A 20556-nucleotide genomic window follows, 5' to 3' on the forward strand; every position below is an offset into this window, starting at 1 on the left:
TAAATACACCATAAAAATGTCAGTTCCTTGGGCATCAATTTAAAATTCATATCAATAATAACTTTTTTAGATGTTAAATTCCTGTAAAGCAACCAAGGCGTTTTGTACTTAAAAAAAAAAAAGATTGAAGTTGTAATATCTCAGAAAAAAAAATAAGGATGAAATAAACGGAAGAGAAAAAAAAAGTGGAAAATAAAACGAAGAAAAGAGAGGAAGTTCTTGAGTTCCCGAGGCTCTATTTATGTTGCACAAAATAAATAATTTGAAAAATATTTTTCTAAAAATAATTACTTATATTGCTTAAAATAATTAATAAAAAAATGTCTTCATTATCGATGACAAGTTGTATCTAAACATTTTGTAGACAATAAAAATATTCTTCATTTATTCATTTTTGTAAGTAATAGTGATTATTTTAAGAAAATTGATAATTTTCAAATTTTTTATTTTTCATAAAATAAATGAAACTTAAGTTTAAACATCTATTTTACCTTTTGGACCATGCTTCGGCCATTTTCCCTCGATGACATCCTTTAATGGATGCTCCACATGACGGTAAACACGTAGAATTTGCTAGGGAGATCGAAAGTGCGATTTAAATCATCTAATCTAAATTTCCAGCAATAATATTGATGTTTGGGTGAGACGACAAGAGCAGGAGGGGCAATTCATAAAAAAAGAAAAAAGAAAAAAAGGCGACCCTATTTTTACCCCTTTTTTATTTATTAAAAAGACAATTGTTCTCAATCATTCACTTGTAATTTAAGGGGCTGGTCCCATTTCTTTTCTTTTTTTCGTTCACTTTTATTTTGAATCTAGTTGTCATAATTAAGCATTTCACATTTTATTGGTCTGTTGTGGGTATTGGAGGAGATAAGAATCACAGGAGTCCCGTAACTTTCGCACAATATTTACTTGAATTCTATAACTTTTTCTTTGCACTCACAAATTTAAAATATTAATTATTCAAATGTATCAATGATTTGGCTTGCCGAAAAAATCCGATGTGGCATGCCGGCAAGCTGAAGTCAATAATTAAAAAGTTAAACCATGTCACTTGCTCATCTAATTAAAGAGAGAAGGAAAAAAAAATAGAAGAAGAAATCAAGTTCCAAGAGAATTATTGTCTCTTGACCCATATCGACATGTTTTGCACGATGAACCGAGAGGAATTACAACCAATTGACTTAAAAAAAAAGTAAATTAAAATTGACATTTTTATATCACAAATAGAGCAAAGCGACAACGCTAACAAACCAATGCCTACGACTTGGCAAATGACATCCCTAGTCTTCACCTTCCCAATTTCATTTGAGCCCAAGACGCTTAGCACGACTGGCTTCTTCCTCGGAAGAGTCAATGCCTGGGCATAGTCGTTGCCATCGGGAAGATGCTAAGCGAGAGGAGCACCTTGTCCACTCGGTACATTGCGAGTAGAGGTGTCAAAATGGGTACATAACCCATTTATGAACCCACATTTGTTTAAATTGATCGTTAATGGGTCAAGCTTTATTTCCTAAAACACCCATAATGAGTTCTAAAAATAAAGATACTGAAATATATGAGTCTTAAATGGGTCTAATCTGCACCCATTTAAGACTCATTTATCAACTCATTAAAAATGAACTTAGCAGTCTCCCTCTTCGTTTCCACCCTTCCAGGCTTTCACGAATCTGATTTGCGGCCACCTCCATCGCCTATCGCCGCCTTGCCGCCGCTGATCGCTGCCCATTGAGGTCGTTCGATAGCTCAATCGTCACGGTGTCGCTGGTCCCGCACTCCTCACAAACCCTAACCCCCGTTTCAAGAAGATAAATCACTCCGGTCACCACCCGCAGTGGGGTTTTTTGCTGCGCAGCTCGAACAAGAGAGAAAAAGAGAGACAGAGACTAGTCATCATGGTAAGTGAACCTCTGCTTCTAGCCTTTGTTTCCTAGCTCTAATAAGCGACATGTGCTTGATCTCCCGTTCTGGTCGAGAACTACTGTTTTGTCGGTTTAGAAATTGAAGATGAAAATGAAAAGGGACACGCGATTGCCGCGTTGTCGTGTCGATCCTATGGCCTTGTGTCGATATTGCTGCGGAGTCGGTGCTTTTGGCAACTCCAAGGCTTCGCCTTTAGTGGGAGAGTTCTAAGGGTACGTTCATTTCGCAGAAAATAGGTCATTTTCGAAAAATATTTTTTCAGAAGTCATTTTCCAGGAAAATGACAATATTTTCTAGTGTTCAGCTAAAATTTGAAAATGTTTCGGAAAACATTTTCCGGTGTTCAATAAGGAAAATATTTTTTGACACTTCACCGCTTAGGCATGCATCACTTGCCGATCTATAAATCTATCAAATATGAACTTACCTTTAAATCTAGGCAAACTTGCTTCATATTTTTGTTCCCTCATTATCACCAAACTCTCATCTACTCTAAAAAATATTCATATGAAGTTTAAAAAGAAGCAAAAGAGAAAAGAAACAAAGCATATACAGCCCTAATGAGAATCTTCCACTTGAGTGGCTTGTTCTCCCCCTGCGTCTTTTGTGTTTTAATAAACAAAAGAAAAAAGAAACAAAGCATGTAGAGTCTTTTACTTAAGTAATGTACAATTATAGGGTAGAGTAAATAAAGAAAATGATAAGCAAGAGTGCAAAGCGTGAGCTTGAAATCGACGAGCTCAAGCTTCGCCTAGCGACGCCGACGACTAGCCAAGAAAGAAGAAGATGGGAAAAAAAGAAGAAAAAAAAAAAAAAAAAAAAAGAAAAGAAATAGAAAAAAAGGAAATTAAAAATAATTCGAATTAAAAAAGAAAAATAAAATTAAAAATAATTCAAATTAAGAAAGAAAAGAGGAAGAAGAAAGGAGAGGATGAAGTGAGGATTTATAGAGGTATAAGATAAGAGAAATCAAATAAGGAAAATGTTTTCCACTTTTGAAAAGTAGAAAATATTTTCCCTTAATTTAAAAGACTTTTTTCCTTTTATGGAAAACATTTTCCCTAGGGAATTCATTTTTTGTGAAACGAACGCCGGAAAATCCGAAAAAATGTTTTTCCGGAAATTATTTTCCGCGAAACGAATGGAGCTTAAAAGAGCGAAGGGTTTTGCGTTTGAAGCTTTTGCGGGGATTTTATGGGATTTTGCGGTGCTGTTGTGCTAGCGAGTTTTAGTTGCAGCTAGAAGGAAGAGGGCATGTTCCAAAATGAGTGGACAGTTCAAATAAGATGATCATGAGGCCTTTTTCTCTTGCTGCACATGGTTGAAGCCATCTTTGCTATGACATGCGTTTTCTTATCATATGGATGGCTATAGTTCTGGAAACAATATTCATATACTACTTGTTATGGTGCAAATGCTGATACATTGTGGTGGCCTTCTGGTGCCCTTTTGCTATAAAAGCTCTTGTAGTTACTGAAGAAGAAAAGACACAAATTCCGAATTTCCATTTTGGTAAACTGCTAAAGGAGCATATTGCCCATATACGATTGCTTTTGGCTTCTTCTTTTTTTTTTTTCCCTCTAGTTATAGGCATTTGTAAGTTGATTTTTAAGCATAGTAAATGTGTATTATGGACTTCTGAGCACAATTATAGTTACTCGGGGTACTCTTTTGACTATTCACTTTTGCCTGGTACAGATGTCTTAATTTATTGGAAGGAACATGTGCGGATTGAATTGCTGCCTTATCTCTGCAGGCAGAAGCAAGATGATAAGTGGGAACATGATCTTTATGAGAATGATGAACCTCAGATTTTAAGTATGGTAGAAGATCATATCAGTCCGAAAAAATGTCTTTCTACTATTATTCTATTAAAAAATGGTCCTCTTATGATTTTGACTTTGTGGTACTCGCATGCGAAGATCGCAAGGTCGAGGGCCGTGATCTGCGTTTGAAGCTCCAGAAGAAGGGTCTACAGCCAGCATCTCAAGGTGCAAAGGGCCGTGATCTTGTCCACTTGGTACATTGCGACTTGCGAGCTTGGCATCCGGGTACAACATCGTCGTTGCCGAGGTTCCATCGACCCTGATGAAGACGCTGACTCGGTTGTCGTTTGCGGTGATGTTGAGCAGGAACTCCTTGCCGCCTAAGCCACCGGTCCGGTCATGAAAGGGTTGCTCACTCTAGAAGTCCTAAATTCTTAGGGAGAGAGCTCGATTTGGAGTTTTTCAGAAGCCCTACTTTGTGATTTGGGAGATGAACCGTTGAGGAAGAGAGTTTGAGGAGGGGAGTGGGACACGTTGGACAAAAATTTCCACGTTGGATTTCCATTTATTTTTACAAATTCTATGTCAGAATGGAAAATTAAGTAAAAAATTCACGCAAGAACCTGAAAAATGACATTCATGTGAATGATTTTACATTAATATGTCACTTAAATGAGCAAATAAATATTTAATGTCCTCAAGTGAGTGTCATATGAAAGTTATGTTACTAATGTTGTTCTTCTCTCTATACCGAAGGCACTGTGTTTTCTTTTTCTTTTTATCTTTTTAATTATGAAGAAATAAGTTTTATTAAAAAGAAAAATTTCCAAGAAATATATATCGGGTTTTTTTAGTTATAACATCAAATCATTTATATTTTTTCTTTACTATTGACGAGATACTTTTACACATAGTATATAAGATGTTATAGGAGTATTTAGGAGTACACTAAAAACATCGACATGCATAATGAGGCATTTTTTTTTTATATTTTTATTGTAAACACTTCATGTATGTTAATTTTTGTCAATCCAAAATGATGAGATTTCATTGGCATTTGAAAAAAAAAAATGTTTTGTGAATTCTTTCTTTAAAGTCTCACGTTGAAAAATATAACTATGATTTCAATTTGGAAAATCTTTAAAGAAGGCTTTTCTTATTTTAATGTTTTATCCTTTCATCCCATTAGATGCCGTATATTAAAGACAACCGATAAGAAAAGGTTTGATGATTATATGCACAATAACAATGGATGTTTATCAACAAGTCATTGTGTTAAAAAATTGTCTATCTTTAAAAAAATTGGATTTTATATGATAGCCGCTCCATAGTTTTGCTTAATAATGTAAAAAGGACTTTTGTTTCTTGAAAATTTTCTTTTCAACAAAACTAATTTCCATCAAAGTAAAATCTAACAATATAAAAGAAAACATAGTGCCCACTAGATGCAAAAACAAAACGTGTGGGATTTTTAATTATGAGAGTTAGATCTTATATAAAATTGGAAAAGCCAAGAAAAGAAGGAAAGAAAAATAAATTTACGGCACTAGTTTAAATTTAAATTAAATGATTTATAGCTTTTTCCTCTTTTTGTTGAAAATTAAGTGGATTTAGTAATATAAGGAGTGGAAATATCGCTTGCCTAAAAAAATATTGTAGTTTCTCTTATGCTCCACTATGGCTATGTTTGGAACTAGCATTTGAAATGAGCTTTGAGTATCCAAAGCCCATTTAGCCAATATTGGGTGTTTGGGAAAATTTTTAAAACTCACCTTGAGGGAATGCTAGCCTTTCAAAGGCTGAAAGCCCAAGGCAGATCTTAGGCTACCTTGAGCTTTCAGCATTTTCAAAAAGCCTGATCCACTGTTCATCTTCTTCAACCTCAGATCCTAAAATGTTGACTGGCGTGGTTGCGATGGGTTGGCGACGAGTTGGAGAGAGGTCGGCGTCAGCAATCGTCGCCTGCTAGTCACGCGACCTTATCGAGTTGCGGCCACCCACCGATTGTCGTGACCCTAGGTAGTGCCCCCTTCGCGAAGGGCCGCCAAGGTCGACGACTAGGTGGCCATAGTAAGGTTGTAGCCTAGGTTGTGGTGTTGCAGTGAGGTTGTGACGTCGCGGTGAGGTCTGCGACCTCGCAATGACCCAAATCTAGGTCATTGCAACCTCCTTAAAGGGCCACTCGAGGTCACACGACTAGGTGGTCCTCATTGGGGGTCGCTCAACCCTAGGCGGCCCTCGTCGATGGTTGCTGGGGGTCATTTGACCTCAGGCGATCCTCGCCAATCGTCTCCGATGGCCACCTAAGGTCGTGCAACTTGAGTTGTCGACCGTGGCACTTGCCCTTCGCCAGCCAACTATTTTTTTCCTTTCTTTTATCACAAAAGTCATTTGTAAATGTAAATTTCTCTAAACGCTATTTTACTCAAAGGTATTTCACAATGCACTTTTAGATTATAATTTACCAAACACAATTTGCATTTTGAAAAACTCCTTTAACTTAGGTTTCGTTTGTTTTACGGAAAATAACTTCAAGAAAAATGTTTTCTGAATTTTCCGGTTTTCGTCTCATGGAAAATGAACTAGTCAAGAAAATTGTTTTCCATTATTGGAAAAAAAACCTTTAAAAGTGAGGAAAATATTTTCCACTTGCTTCTTTTTATCAAACACATTTTCATTTTATTTTTATGCTTTTATTTTCTTTCTTTTTTTCTTTTTCATTTTTTTTTTTTTAAATCGAGTTTTGAATTTTTTTTCCTTTTTCTTTTCTTTCTTTCCTTTTCTTGGCCTTAGCTGGTTGTTGGCCATGGCGGCTGTCGGCGACTGGCTGCGGGCTAGCTTAAGCCTTACCCTAGGTTGGTGAGGCTCGAGCTTACCAAATTTCGATGAGGTTGAACCTCATTGGCCTATGGCAAGCTTAGGCCTCGCCAAATCCAGTGAGTTGGGTGGGGCTTGGGCCTCACATTAGGCACCCGATCCAAGTGAGCCCTAGCTCTACCACTAGATCCGGCGAGCTCATGGCTCGCTTGGATCAGCCAAGCCTTGAGTTGTCGGCCTAGGTGGAGCTCGAGCTTATTGGATCTAGCAATCGCATCTTGGTCAACCACCAAGTAATTGGCCACTAGCTCCGTTGCCAGATTCGGCAAGCTCGTGGCTTGCCAAAGCTCAGTGAACCTTAGGTGGGGCTAGAGCCTCGCCCATGTTGGGCGTCCGATCTAGGCGAGCCCTAGCTTTGCTGCTAGATCTGGCAAGCTCGCAGCCTTTTTGGATTGATCGAGCCTCGAGTTTGTTGGCCTAGGCAAAGCTCGAGCTTGTCGGATCTGGCAACCGCATCTTGGTTGGCCACCAGGCATTCGGCCATCATTAGGCATGTGGCGGTGGAGGAAGGAGGAGGACGGAGAAAGGAAAAAAAAAAAGGAAAAAAAGAAAAAGAAAGAAAAATTAAAATAATGAAAATTTGATTTTTAAATAATTGAAAAGTCCTTTTTAAATATATCACAAAATAAAAATAATTTTTTTGGTCAATTAAAAATATTAAAATTCAAGTTTTTAAGTAATTTTTTCCCAAAAATCAAATTAGATATCGAATGTGGAAAATATTTTTCACTTAAATTTCAAGTTTCAGTTGAATATTGAAAAATATAGTTATTTTGTGGCGAGGTTGCGATGTTGTGGTGAGGTTTGCGACCTCGCAACGACCCAAATCTAGGTCATTGCAACCTCCTTAAAGGGTTGCTTGAGGTCGCACGACTAGGTGGTCCTCATTGGGGTTGCTTAGCCCTAGGCGGCCCTCGCCAATGGTTGTTGGGGGTCACCCGACCCCGATGATCCTTGCCGCTTGTCTTTGGTGGCCACCTAAGGTCGTGCAACTTGAGTTGACGACCGTGGCACTTGCTCTTCACCGGTCAACTATTTTTTTCCTTTTTTTTTTTTATCACAAAAGTAATTTGTAAATATAAATTTCTCTAAACACTATTTTACTCAAAGGTATTTCACAATGCACTTTTAGATTATAATTTACCAAACACAATTTGCATTTTGAAAAGCTCATTTAACTTAGGTTTCGTTTGTTTTACGGAAAATAACTTCAAGAAAAACGTTTTCTAGATTTTCCGGTGTTCGTTTCATGGAAAATGAACTAGTCAAGAAAACTGTTTTCCATTATTGGAAAAAAAAACCTTTAAAAGTGAGGAAAATATTTTCCACTTGCTTCTTTTCATCAAATTTTATTTTTATGCTTTCTTTTTCTTTCTTTTTTCTTTTTTCAATTTTTTTTTAAAAAAATCGAGTTTTGATTTTTTTTTTCCTTTTTCTTTTCTTTCTTTCCTTTTCATCTTCTTCCTTGGCTTTAGCTGGTTGTTGGCCATGGTGGCTACCGGCGATTGGCCACGAGCTAGCTCAAGCCTTGTCCTAGGTTGGTGAGGCTTGAGCTTGCCAAATTTTGATGAGGTCGAACCTCATTGGCCTATGGCAAGCTCGAGCCTCGCCAAATCCCGGCCCGAGTTGGGCGGGCTTGGGCCTCACATTAGGCACCTGATCCAAGCGAGCCCTAGCTCTACCACTAGATTCAGCGAGCTCGTGGCTTGCTTGGATCAGCCAAGCCTTGAGCTGTCGGCCTAGGCGGAGCTTGAGCTTGTCGGATCTGGCGATCGCATCTTGGTCAACCACTAAGTAATTGGCCACTAGTTTCGTCACCAGATTCGGCAAGCTTGTGGCTTGCCAGAGCTCAGCGAACCTCAGGTGAGGCTAGAGCCTCGCCAAGTGTTGGGCACCCGATCCAAGCGAGCCCTAGCTTTGCCGCTAGATTTGTCAAGCTCGCGGCTCTTACGGGATTGGCCGAGCCTCGAGTTTGTCGGCTTAGGCGAAGCTCAAGCTCGTCAAATTTGGTGACCGCATCTTGGTTGGCCACTGGGCAACCGGCCATCATCAAGCATGTGGCGGCGAAGGAAGGAGGAGGAAGACGAAGAAAGGAAAAAAAGAAAAAGAAAGAAATTAAAAATAATAAATTCTATTTTTAAAAAATGATTGAAAAGTCCTTTTTAAAAATATATAAAAAAATAAAAATAATTTTTTGGTCAATTAAAAATATTAAAATTCAAGTTTTTTAGTAATTTTTCCCAAGAAATCAAATTAGATATCGAACAGTGGAAATATTTTCCACTCAAATTTCAAGTTTTAGTCGAATATCGGAAAATATAGTTATTTTCTTAAAAATAACTTTCTAGAAAATTTTTTCCAGAAAGATGATGATGGAAGTCCTTTGCATTTTCTCAATAGTTTTCCTTAAAAGTCTAATCAAACGCATCCTAAAACCGCTTAGGGGCCTCAACGCCCATATAATTTGCAATTGGGCCTAAAAGGCCGAATCCAATAATTTATTGAGCCTGAGAGCAAGGCCTAAGCGGGCCACTGCTCGGCACGGCTCGTGGGCCGGTCACCATTCGTGATATATTTAAATTACCAAAGAGGCCTTCAACGTACGTCAGAATATCCAAATTGCCACGCCAAGGTGGAGGGCGAGAACAGAAAGCCCTCGCCGCTCGCCGCGAGCCTGCGACTGCGATTCCTGCCACGGAGGGTTTTTCCGAAGCCTCCGGTCGGGTCGAGAGAGAGAGATGGGGCGAAGGATACTGAACGACGCGTTGAGGACGATGGTGAATGCGGAGAGGAGAGGGAAGGCCATGGTGGAGCTGCGACCCATCTCCAACGTGATCTCTTCCTTTCTCAAGATCATGAAGGACCGAGGTTGAGCTTCCTACTTCCTTCGCCTCCGCCTTTTCCTTTTGCCCTTTTGTTTTTCTCTTCTGGGTTTTTTGTCAATGGAAGATTTTCCTCTTCAGTTGCCTCCCCCGAGCGGTTTCCCTTGTTCGATGACTTCGATGCGTCTCGTTGACGATGCGCTCAAAATTGGGTATTTCGATGGAGTGTCGTCGTCGGTCGTCGTCGAGCGAGAATGAGCGGAGAGTGTTAAGAGTTTGCTCTGCGAGAGAGGTACTTGGTGTGTGTCCGCTGAAGAGGAGGATGCGTATCGCTTCGTGTGGTCTTGTGCTGATAGGATATGTCGTTCGAGCCGTGGCTGGCGATGACCGGAGAGCAGTTCCGTGCTTCATTTTAGAGTGGTTTGGCCTTCCTGTGTTTGTGACTTGGCGGTTGGGACGATGCAGTGGTAGTGACGAGAGAATGGTTTTGCGAAAAATAGGAATTTTGAGTAGAGACGTGTTCCTGAACTGAGCAACTTAAGGCACTAACTTGAGTCTAGAAGAAAATTGGCCGATAGCCATGCTGCATACGAAAATGTTGATGATCTTGCTTCGACTTTATTCTTTTATTAATATGTTGGATAAATGGGAGAGTGTCAGTTGACTGTAGCATGAGATCTTGGGATTTAGATTATTATTTTCATTATGTGATGAATGGGCTCTTTTGGTTGGAATTTGTGGAGAAAAAGGATAGACTGCTACGAGGTATGTCAGTGAAGTGCTTTGGGGTTGGGTGATAACATTAGCTATGTCTATGATTGTCTAAAAGAACTACCATTGATTGATCAGTGGCTCTTCTAAAGTTTTCTGTTAGGCTGAATGGTGGTAGGGTTGAAGGTGGATGAGTTGGAGGAATTTATGAGTTTATGATTGGGTAAGTAAAGATGAAATGATTTTCATCTGCCAGCCTAATAGCATGGTCAGGTTTTATGAGCTAGTTCTATAACTGGCCTGTGTATCAGTTTAATTCAGCTGACTTACTAGTTATGAACATCTGTTTGGGTCAGATCAATTGAAAAAACTTTTATGTTGTGAGATTTTTGTGAAGGGCTGGTTGGTATATAACTGTTTTCCCTTTTGGTTTTGTTTCCTCAGGATATGTGAAGAGTTTCCAAGTTCATGATCCCCACAGAGTGGGGAAGATAACTGTTGAACTGCAGGGCCGAATAAAAGATTGCAAAGCTCTCACTTACCGGCAAGATATCAAGGCTAGAGATATTGAGCAGTATAGATTGAAAATGCTTCCAACACGTCAGGTACTTGAAAATTTGACTTCTTGTCTAGTTGACTTCTTGATGCATGCGAGTTTGTTAATGGTAATATCTCGGATGATAGAAGCTATTTCACATGCTATGGTTCAGTTGACACGCTTGTTTTTAGCTGAAAGAAATCTTTGGTAATTGATTGTTTACTCTCTCACAGTGGGGTTATGTTGTTATTACAACTCCTGATGGCGTTCTGGACCATGAAGAAGCCATTACAAGGAACGTGGGAGGCCAAGTTATTGGTTATTTTCATTAACCATAATGTGCTCTCCAAACACAAGATGGATCGTGAAGTGACTAACAAGAGAAGATAATGCTGTTGGGCAGTAAGGCAATGATGTATGATCTGTCTCCCTGCACTGATGAACTCAGTTGAAGTTTCAAATTGGTCTTGTTGAATCAGGTTTAGATATGATGAATGGCAAATGACCAGGGTTTCTCATTGTCTTAAAGACTTCTCCCCCTTCCTTATGATTATTTTGCTGCTTTTCAATTTTTGGGAAGCAGCAGTTGGTTCTGGATTCAGAAAAAGATTAATTTTTATGCAGTCTATTCTGGAATTGTGCATGGGTGAAACAATAAGTCATGATTAATTATGTACTTGCTTTATGTGACACCGTAGCTGAATTATTTACAACTTGTTATTCATGGAATATTGTTAGCAAATGGAGAGATTACTATCATCTTCAAAAGTTCAGTCTAAAAGATGGAATTATATTGATCTGTGTGGGTAGTTAATTTTAATGCTTCTGGAAACAACCCAACTTTGGCAAACTTGAAGGTTCTGGTTAACTTTCTGGTTGAATTTAGAGATGGTATCACCATCGTAACTTAATTATATCCTGTCCTTACAAGTCCAGCACATAGCCGTTCAGTGTCATTTCTCCAGATGCTCTTAAATATGAAAGTCATTTGCTCACTTGTTCCAAAGCGCAAAATATATGCCGAAAATCTGTTGGGAAGCTGTCTTGTTTATCCATTTTTATCAGACGTCATTATTCTGATTTTTTTTTCATTTTGCCTTAGGATGTCTGCTCTGCATTGGAATGTAGGTGCTCTCTCTGATTTCTGCACTAGTGCAGATGATAAATTTGAGCTTTGAGTGAGATCTCTTTCTGACCCAGCAATGCCATTCTTTATCTGGAGTGAAGAGTTGCTAGCTAGAATTGCTTGTCTACTCCAGCTTGGAAATATCTTTGAACATAGGTTGTGGATAGGGTGTTCAGGTTCCACGGTGGATAGGGTATTTGCGTTAATTTTGAGGTCTACCTAATTGTTACCGGGTCCATGTTTTCAGAACTTGAAAGCTACCTTATGCTTTCAGGTTCTTGGAATCACCTTAAAATATGGGACCTGTCGGTTCCATAGGTTTCAGGCGACCTTGTATTTTTTCAGAATTGTATTTGATGAAAAACAAAATTGTTAGGTAGTTATTGACGCTTACCTGATAAAAAAACAAATTTAGGTATTATAGTCACGTGACCTTAAGACGATAATGACATTGAGAGTCAAAGACAAATAAATAAGTCAATTGCCATCCATCCTAATAATCTGTGAGTTTACATGAAAGCTTGTCTCAATTTATTGGGAGCATGAATTGAAATGTCTCCTCATAGACACAGCCAAACACGTCACCGAGAGGGACGATAATGCGGAGTTGGAGATTTGTTTCTTCTAATGAATTGGGGATGGGATCAAGTAGAGCTTTCACACATATAAATGTGAAATTTCTTTTAAGGAAAGATTTTTTAACAATGTGGTAGTTATTGGATAATTATTACCTCCACTATTAGTGTAAAATTTTTCTCACACATCCATTGTTGGACACGTCACCCAATGTTACCCATGCAATAGTGAATAGTAAAAAATTCTTTGCACCGACAAGTTACCCTAAACCTTTCAACACAGTAAAAAGTATCTGTCCATGGTGCCGGATGGTATGACTTGAATTTTGAAACCTACCCTATACTCAATGGTTTTGAAACTTATAATTGGAACATATTTTGCAAGCTCTAGTATGCGCCCATAAACCTACTCAACTATGTTAGTTGTATAGGGTCTACAAACTTCACTGGTTCTCCTACACCCATAGAATTTAGGGTTGTGATCCTTAGTTCTTTTGAAGAAAAAATAACATAAATGGCTCTTGAACTTTGGCTCAATGTGCAATGTCATCATGAACATTTAATTTGTTCAATATAATCCATAAATTTAGCTCAATGTGTAATGTCATTCATGAACTTTTAACTTGTTTAATGTGATCCTTCAATTTTTGATACATGTTCAATTTAGTACATAAACTATATATAATTGTCCGATGTTGTCTTTGAACTTAAATAAATAGAAAGATAATGTTGGATATTTTCATGTACTTTAGGGACTAAAATGAACATTTACCAAAAGTTTATGAAACATATTGAACAATTTAAAATTCATGGATAACTTTACATATTAGATTAAAATTCAATAGTCATATTGAACAAAATAAAAGTTTAGGGACTTACATTACACATTGGACCAAAGTTCAATAAATATTTGTGTAATTATCCTTATTTTGAACTTGTGATTTGTTTAATCTGTTATAGGACTAGAGAAACAGCATTTCTTGCTTTTTCCTTGGAATCTTGAAGGCTCTTTTCGGACAGTGTTCTTGTTCTTTTTTCCATCACTTCTGGTGTTCTTCCTTCAATCTAATTGAAGATTTGATCTTTGAATAAGAGATGATCTACCTTATTTTGTGGGGGCCGTGGGTCACTTGAATTTGCATTTGCTTGTCTTATTTGGCTTATGAGCAGGAAAGCGTTCCAAATATGTCAATGCCCTATTCCCAAAGGACTGTGCATTTTTGTTCCTTCAACAAAAGTACAAAAATTAATGAACTAATATTACGAAAAATCTCAAATAAAAACATATGTGACAAATTTATTATTAATTAATTTTTTAACTACCAAAACCCTTAACTAGTACATTTGTGATAAATTTATCTTTCGTTAGTTTATGTTAAATAGGATTCATATAAAAAACTTGTCTAAATAATTTTAAACATATTGTATTTTTGTCAATTCAATCATAAACCTTTTTATATTTTGTCAATTAGTTCATCTGGCCAATTTTGGTTGAAAATACTAACATGAATGGTAATTTGCTAACATTGACACTTTTTAAATAATATATATTTTTTTTTTTTTATTTTTGGTTTTTTTATTTTTTATTTTTGGGGTTTCAAATTTGGCCAACAACCCTTGTTGGCTCTAGGGCCACGATGCCCTCACTAGACTTGGCTAGGTGAGGGATTGGTAACCCTCACCGCCCCAAGCAAGGGGCCTAGAACGAGGTCATGTGCCCTCACCTAGGGTTGGTGAGGGTCGCTAATCCCTCGCTTGGCTAGATCTAGCGAGGGTGTTATGACCCTCACCATTTTTAGGCAAGGGCTCATGCACCCTCGCATTTGCTGGTGAGGGTCGGTCGGCCCTCGCTTATGGCTAGTGATGGATGGCCAGGCAACCCTTGCCTAGACCAAACCCCCACCCCCACCCCCACCCCCAAAAAAAAAAAAAAAAAAAAAGGAAGAAGAAAATAAAAAAATTTCAAAATATTATTAAAAAGTGTCACGTTAGCGTTGCTAAAATCCAAGAAAGAAAAGATTTCTAGTTAAAATTGACAAGAAATGAAAAGATTTAGGATTAAATTAGCAAAAGTGTAATAACTTTATGATTTTTGGACAAATTTTTTGAAAAGCCATAAACTAGTACATTTGTGATAAATAAATGATAAAATCTCGAATTAATATCTCTATCAATTGTCAGGTGTCATATAGCTTAGCAATTTGACCGTAACATTAACAAAAACTAACGGATAGTAAAATAATCATAAATAATTAATTTGGGGTTTTTGGTGGTCAAAAAATCAGTTTGAAATAAATTTATTATAAGTATGTTGGTTTTGGTTTTTTAACCCAAAATTTATATAGTGGAAAGCATCGTCATTATTGTTTTCATCTTATAATTCATTTTACTGACTTTTTTGATGTTTGAAATTAATCAAAAAAATTAACAAAAAAAGAAAAAGAAGTTAAATCATTTTCATGTTCTGTTTTATTTCTCTGTCATGATTGAATATTGGAACTCGAGTTCTAATTCCATTCTATTCCTTCGCACATTGTATTTTCACCAGTCTTTTCTATCACACCGAGCAGGTTTCGTGAATTCTTTCGACTAGCGAAAGCGATCTTTTTCATTTTGTTGGGATTGTTGTGCCATGCCTTGTTATTTAAGTGTCATGGTATTTATCTTTTTGCCTTCGTACTTGGAGCTAGTAAGACCATAAAATTGCATGCATCTGTCCTGAGAAGTTGGCAGCCACTAGCCAATTGCAGTTATCTTAAATATATGGAAAATTTTGACAGATCTATAAAAGATTGAGTCGGTGACTAGACCCAATCCTTCCATTTTCCTCCTTTGATGTTTTTGGGATGACAGTGTTAAGCAAAAGATCTTAAACCATAGGAGTGTCCACTGTTCATCACAATAAAAGAAAATAAAAATGTAAAAAGGACTATCCATCACATATGCTAATGCCAAGAGCTGCTGGAGTTTGGTGGCGGCTTTTGTCATCATCCCAAGTCAATAGATCTACCTTAAAGACTTATAGCTATATGTGAATCTAAACCAGTGGAGAAAGGACTTCAATTTCCATCTTTTATGGGATGATCAGATGTAATTAATCAAAGATGAAGAAGATAGTTCACTTTAGCTCTTGGTTCCAGTAAAAGATGAAAAGTCCTGGAAGGAGAAACCGTTCCAATTACCCTGTCAACTATACAAGTCGATATTTGTATACAACTGCACAGGTCACCATGCATGTTTTATTTGCCTTTTTTTTTTTTTTTTTTGGATTTTGTTGAACCTTCTGATGTTAAGTTGGTGTTGTAATGAATGAATAGTATCTCGACATTCTCTTTTGGTTGCGCAGACTCTAGACCAATGCGGTTTACTCGCACTGAAAGATTCCGAACTTGATGGATATGCATCTTTTTCCTTGATGATGTTCTTATCCAATGGGCCTGAAGAGTCTAGATCCCGTCCCTGATGGCCTAACACGCCCTCTACCTTTTGCCGGGTGGAAATGCGTTGACGTTGGAAAACTCTCTCCGAAGTGTCCCACTGTTTGGTCATTGCTTTTCTATCTGCAGAGACGTATTATTGGTGTTAAAAACTAGTGATCTTTAAGATCTGATTGCCTTGAGTAATGATGTATGGCCTCGGTTGTTATTGCTGCCTGAGTTCTGAAAGGCCCTAACCGTGAGGAGAAAGGAGAATACTATAGCTCACATCCATTTTAATAGACGTTTTAATTACAGCACAATCCTTTCTCTAACCCAGTGAGTATATCGAATATTATTCCGGTGCTACAATCTCAACTTTCAACCGATGCATGTGGTCCATCCGTAATTTCCTTAACTGGACCTCTTAATGTCTGATCACATGTCCCTCATCACCAGTGTCAACTCTCTCTCTCTTTCTCTCTCCCTCTCTCTCTCACACACACACACACACACACATCTGAGTAATGTGCAGCTCCTGCATAAAGGAGGATAAATCCAATATCAACAAAGAGAAAAGACAAGAAAACATAAACCTGTAATCAATCTACACAAAAAGACAATTGTCAAAAGACAAGGATGATTAACCTAATAAAGAACTCATAAAGGAGTTAATTCCAAACCCAGGAATCCAGCAAAAGTACTCAAACCAGGGAAAGTGACAACCTACCTCAACTGATTTGTCTCTATTGGTTAAAAGGGTTCATAGAAAAGAGGGTAACAAATGTTATGATACTTGGGGCAGAGCAGAAAACCAGGAACAAGACATGTACCTGTCTTAAATTCAAACGGTGCATTAGATCCAAGAAAGTATTCTATTATTTACTAAAGCATGCTCTCAAAATAACAATCTTTTTTTTTTTTTGGTGGATATGATGTACAGAAGGGTCTTCCTACTCAGATACACTATACCAATTTGAAAGTAGCTTCTTTGCATTTTGTCTGTTATCAAAACATCTTTGTCTGCTTCATTATTTTGTAATGAACAGTGACAATTAACAATAAGAGCATCAAGAATGTGGGGGTCAGCTAGGTGGTTCTGCTTTAACATTTAACTTTATGAAGAGCCTTTTTCAAAATTTATTCTTTCAGATTCAGCTAATAACTAAACAAAATCAGTCAGTATGGCTTTTGATTATGAGCGTCAATCGTAAATTCAAAGGATGATTATTTTATGTTCTGTAAAAATAGCTTCTGATCATTGATTTAGAATATGGTCCCAAACATCAAAAGCTATCGATGATATCAAATTCACTTCACTGCTTTTGTGATAAATTGTGTGCGTGGTGGGGGAGATGGTGCATGCTCACATCACGTAAGCTTTCCAAGTATTTCCTTTTGGTGTCCAAAGGCAAGAAAAGAAAGAGACAAGAGTCCTGCAACAGCAATAACTATATATAAATAAATAAAAAAAAGTCAAGACAAATTGACATGCATATTGAGTGGAAAACACAACAAGAGAATCCATCAAGACAACTCCCACAATTCCATATATTATGTGGAAGCACTAAAACAAAGTTCTTGATCTCTCTCTCTCTCTCCACTCCCCCCTCCCTCCCTCCCTCCCTTTTCCTCCCACTTTTATTAGATGCACGTTTCTTCCCTCTGACAAACCACTATATCTGTGTACTGTTCCACATCCCAGAGTGCAATCGAGCCATCTGCAATGGACATGAACCCTCTCTCTCCTGACCATGCAGATGATGACTACATCGACATGGAAGTCAGCTCATACTCCAATTTCCTCTCCCAATCAGTGGCCTCTCCCCAACATCCTCGAGAGTTCGAGTTCCAGATGTCTTCAATTTCTCTAGAGAAAGAAACAACCACTTCACCAGCTGACGAGTTGTTCTACAAAGGAAAACTACTCCCCCTTCACCTCCCTCCGTGTCTAGAGATGGTAGAGAAGTTCCTTCAACACTCTAATCCGTGTTACGCCGATGGAAGAAATACATATGAGGAACATTATAGCACTCCATTGGTGACTAACCCTACCACCCCGACTACTATGAGTACTCCGTTTGAGTCGTGCAATATATCACCTTCTGAGTCGTGTAGGGTCAGTAGAGAGCTGACCCAGGAAGAGTATATCAGTGAGTACTTTACCGAGACGGGTGACTCCATTAGAGAAAATCCAAAGAAGTCCTGGACGAGAAAGATTAAGTTGATCAAGCAGTCGTCACTTGGTTCCAAGCTTAAGGCTTCTCGCGCTTACATCAAGTCCTTGTTCGGCAAATCAGGTTGCTCGGATGACACTTATGCAGGAAACGCTAAAGCTGCAGGTGAAGAATCAACTCTAAAAGATAGAGATTACTCAAGTAATTGCGAGAAGGTGGCCAAGAAAAACCCATTTGGCCAAATCTACAGGTGCAAGAATCAAAGTTCAACTTCATTGCTGAGACGCCCAAATGAAGAGAAAAGAACTGACAACGGAGTTGGGGGTCATAGGAGGTCTTTTTCCGTGTCTATTAAATGGCATTCACCCAACAAGATTTCATCCTCCTCCTCATCATCTAAATCATCTTCTTCCTCGTTCTCAAAAAGTTCAAATGGGTTTAATGAGTTGCAGTTCCTCAAGAGAAGCAGCAGCGTGAAATCCGAGATGGAAAGCCCAATCCAGGGAGCAATAGCACATTGCAAACGGTCTCAGCAGTTCTTCCGTTCCAGAAAGACTGACGGAGAAGTTGGGTTTCTATCGCTATCAACGTCAAGAATTTCTGTTAGTGAGGATCATGAAAAGATCAGTTACCATTTGAGGGATGAGAGAGAGAGAGAGAGAGCAAGGACAAAGCAAACTTTTGATTGAATTTTCATGTGTTCCTTCTTCTTCTATGATTATTTTAATGACAAGTCTGCTTTTTACTTTACGAAGCACTGCTTCCGGCATCGTAGTATCGGAAGGAAGTTTCTCAATATGCCTAAACCTTCACTTTCTGGCAGTAATGGAGATCAGGAGTCACCGCAACTTCCCAGCAGTCAATGAAAGTCAAATGATCAATTTCAAAAGCATAAGGACAGGCCTAACTTTGCAATAGCAAATACAAGCTGTGAGGAAGTATCAGCCTAAGTCCTGAAACTGTACTACTTTAGAGTTTAGAAACTAATGGTGGATGGAGATTCATTGTTCTAGTTTAGCAGAAAAAGATGCTGCTATTTTGGAGTCAGACCGTCGCAAAGACATTCAAACCAGAAATTGTTAAAAGCTCTCGAGACATGATGACCGCATCAAAAAAGCCATGGAAAAAAATAATCCTTTCCTTCAAAGTGAAGTTTGTTATAGAACTCCAAGGGCCCTCTTTCCTCCGGTCTGTTGAAAGAGAACCGAAGGAGGAAGCTGAGATTAGATTTTTCTATCCCGAAACCATATGAATATTCTTGAGGCAAACCATCTTTCCCCAAGTAGGATCCAGCTTGAACACTGGAATCTCATTATCAAAGTAACAAAGCAGATCAGGATTATAATTGCAGAACCACCTCTACGTCAGAAACAACTAATGGAGTCCTGAATTTGTTGATGTAAACAGACGCTTGCTTACGCGACAAAATCATTTCTTCATCAACCAATAGAACATGTAAAGCCAAGGGAAAGCAATACTTGGCAACAAAACTGTGCAACAACCAAGGAAATCGCAACGGAAAGCCTTCCCACTTCTTGAAGGAAAGAAGCAAGAAAAGAGGACGATGAGTTCTTTAAGTGCAGACAAAAAGCTGTTCGGTTGCCTTACTTTCTGTTTTTCGGCACAGCTCAAGTTGATTGTGGATGACCCAGACCCTTAAACTAAGTATGTATGTCAGTGGGATACGTGACAGGATTAGAGACCAAAAGAAATCAGCAAAAAGACTAATATGATGCTGCTGAGCACTAATGGATGCTGATAAGTGATAAGCATAATATAAACCAGCGTTTCCCCACTCAATTTATTTCTGTCTATTGGAGAAAGTTGGAAAGCTGGGCTTTATGTGTATAGCCACTTTCTTTTTGGAAGAATTATTCCGATTATTCATTAGCCAGTGAAGATGCAGTTAAGTTAATGTCATTGGTGGCTGCTCATTTTACCGTCACGTTACTTCCAGAACAGTTGAACTTTAGTTTGCTGATTACACACACACACACACACACACTCTGACATGCACGCGGATATACAAAGGTCTTCACACAATCTCAAGGCACAAAGAGCTGGTGGGAAGAAGAATTTGTGCGATGGTTTCATAATTGAGTTCTTTATTGGATGGCAAAGACTTCACTCGAAGCTTTGTGCAAGGGAGCCAGGTCCAGGTACACTGTATAGTGACTAGCAGACTCGACTCCAAACCCAACTTACTGAATAGTGTTTTTAACAATTGACCCCAAACCCATCTCTACTTCCAAAAACCCAATAGTAGCTTACGTCCTACTAGGGATCGAGAATTTAATTATATTTTTCAGAACTTTTAGGATTCGATTGCATTTCTATGGTAAGTTGTAAAACTTCTTGGCACTTTTCGAAAATTTTAGAATTCAATTATATTTTCGCGACAAGTTTTAAGACTTTTATTGCACTTATCTCATTTTTTTATTTATTGAGGTTGGCTCTAGGCAATCTCAATGAACTGCATGACAATGCACAATCTCTCCAAGTTTTCCAGGAGGTATGAACCTCCAATTGACTTGGATACAGGCAGCCTAATCTAGCCTATTCGTGGTTAATTAAAAGACCTCATGATGCACCAGGTAAGTTGAAGGTAAAGGCTTATGTATG

At 38.2% G+C, this 20556-nt stretch overlaps 2 protein-coding genes across 2 annotated transcripts; both read left to right on the plus strand.

The window, feature by feature from the left end:
- The first annotated feature begins 9184 nt into the window (after window positions 1-9184).
- On the plus strand, window positions 9185-11382 carry LOC104421840 (40S ribosomal protein S15a-2-like). Its single transcript, XM_010033959.3, has 3 exons — window positions 9185-9437; window positions 10547-10707; window positions 10874-11382. The coding sequence occupies exons 1-3, from the start codon at window positions 9308-9310 to the stop codon at window positions 10970-10972; spliced, it is 390 nt and encodes a 129-aa protein (XP_010032261.1). The 5' UTR covers window positions 9185-9307; the 3' UTR covers window positions 10973-11382.
- Window positions 11383-17391: 6009 nt separating this feature from the next.
- Window positions 17392-18623, plus strand: LOC104421841 (probable membrane-associated kinase regulator 4). The gene has a single exon (XM_010033960.3). The coding sequence runs from the start codon at window positions 17484-17486 to the stop codon at window positions 18621-18623; it is 1140 nt and encodes a 379-aa protein (XP_010032262.2). The 5' UTR covers window positions 17392-17483.
- Window positions 18624-20556: the final 1933 nt, after the last annotated feature.

This window comes from Eucalyptus grandis, chromosome 10 (assembly GCF_016545825.1).
Source record: "Eucalyptus grandis isolate ANBG69807.140 chromosome 10, ASM1654582v1, whole genome shotgun sequence".
NCBI lineage: Eukaryota > Viridiplantae > Streptophyta > Magnoliopsida > Myrtales > Myrtaceae > Eucalyptus > Eucalyptus grandis.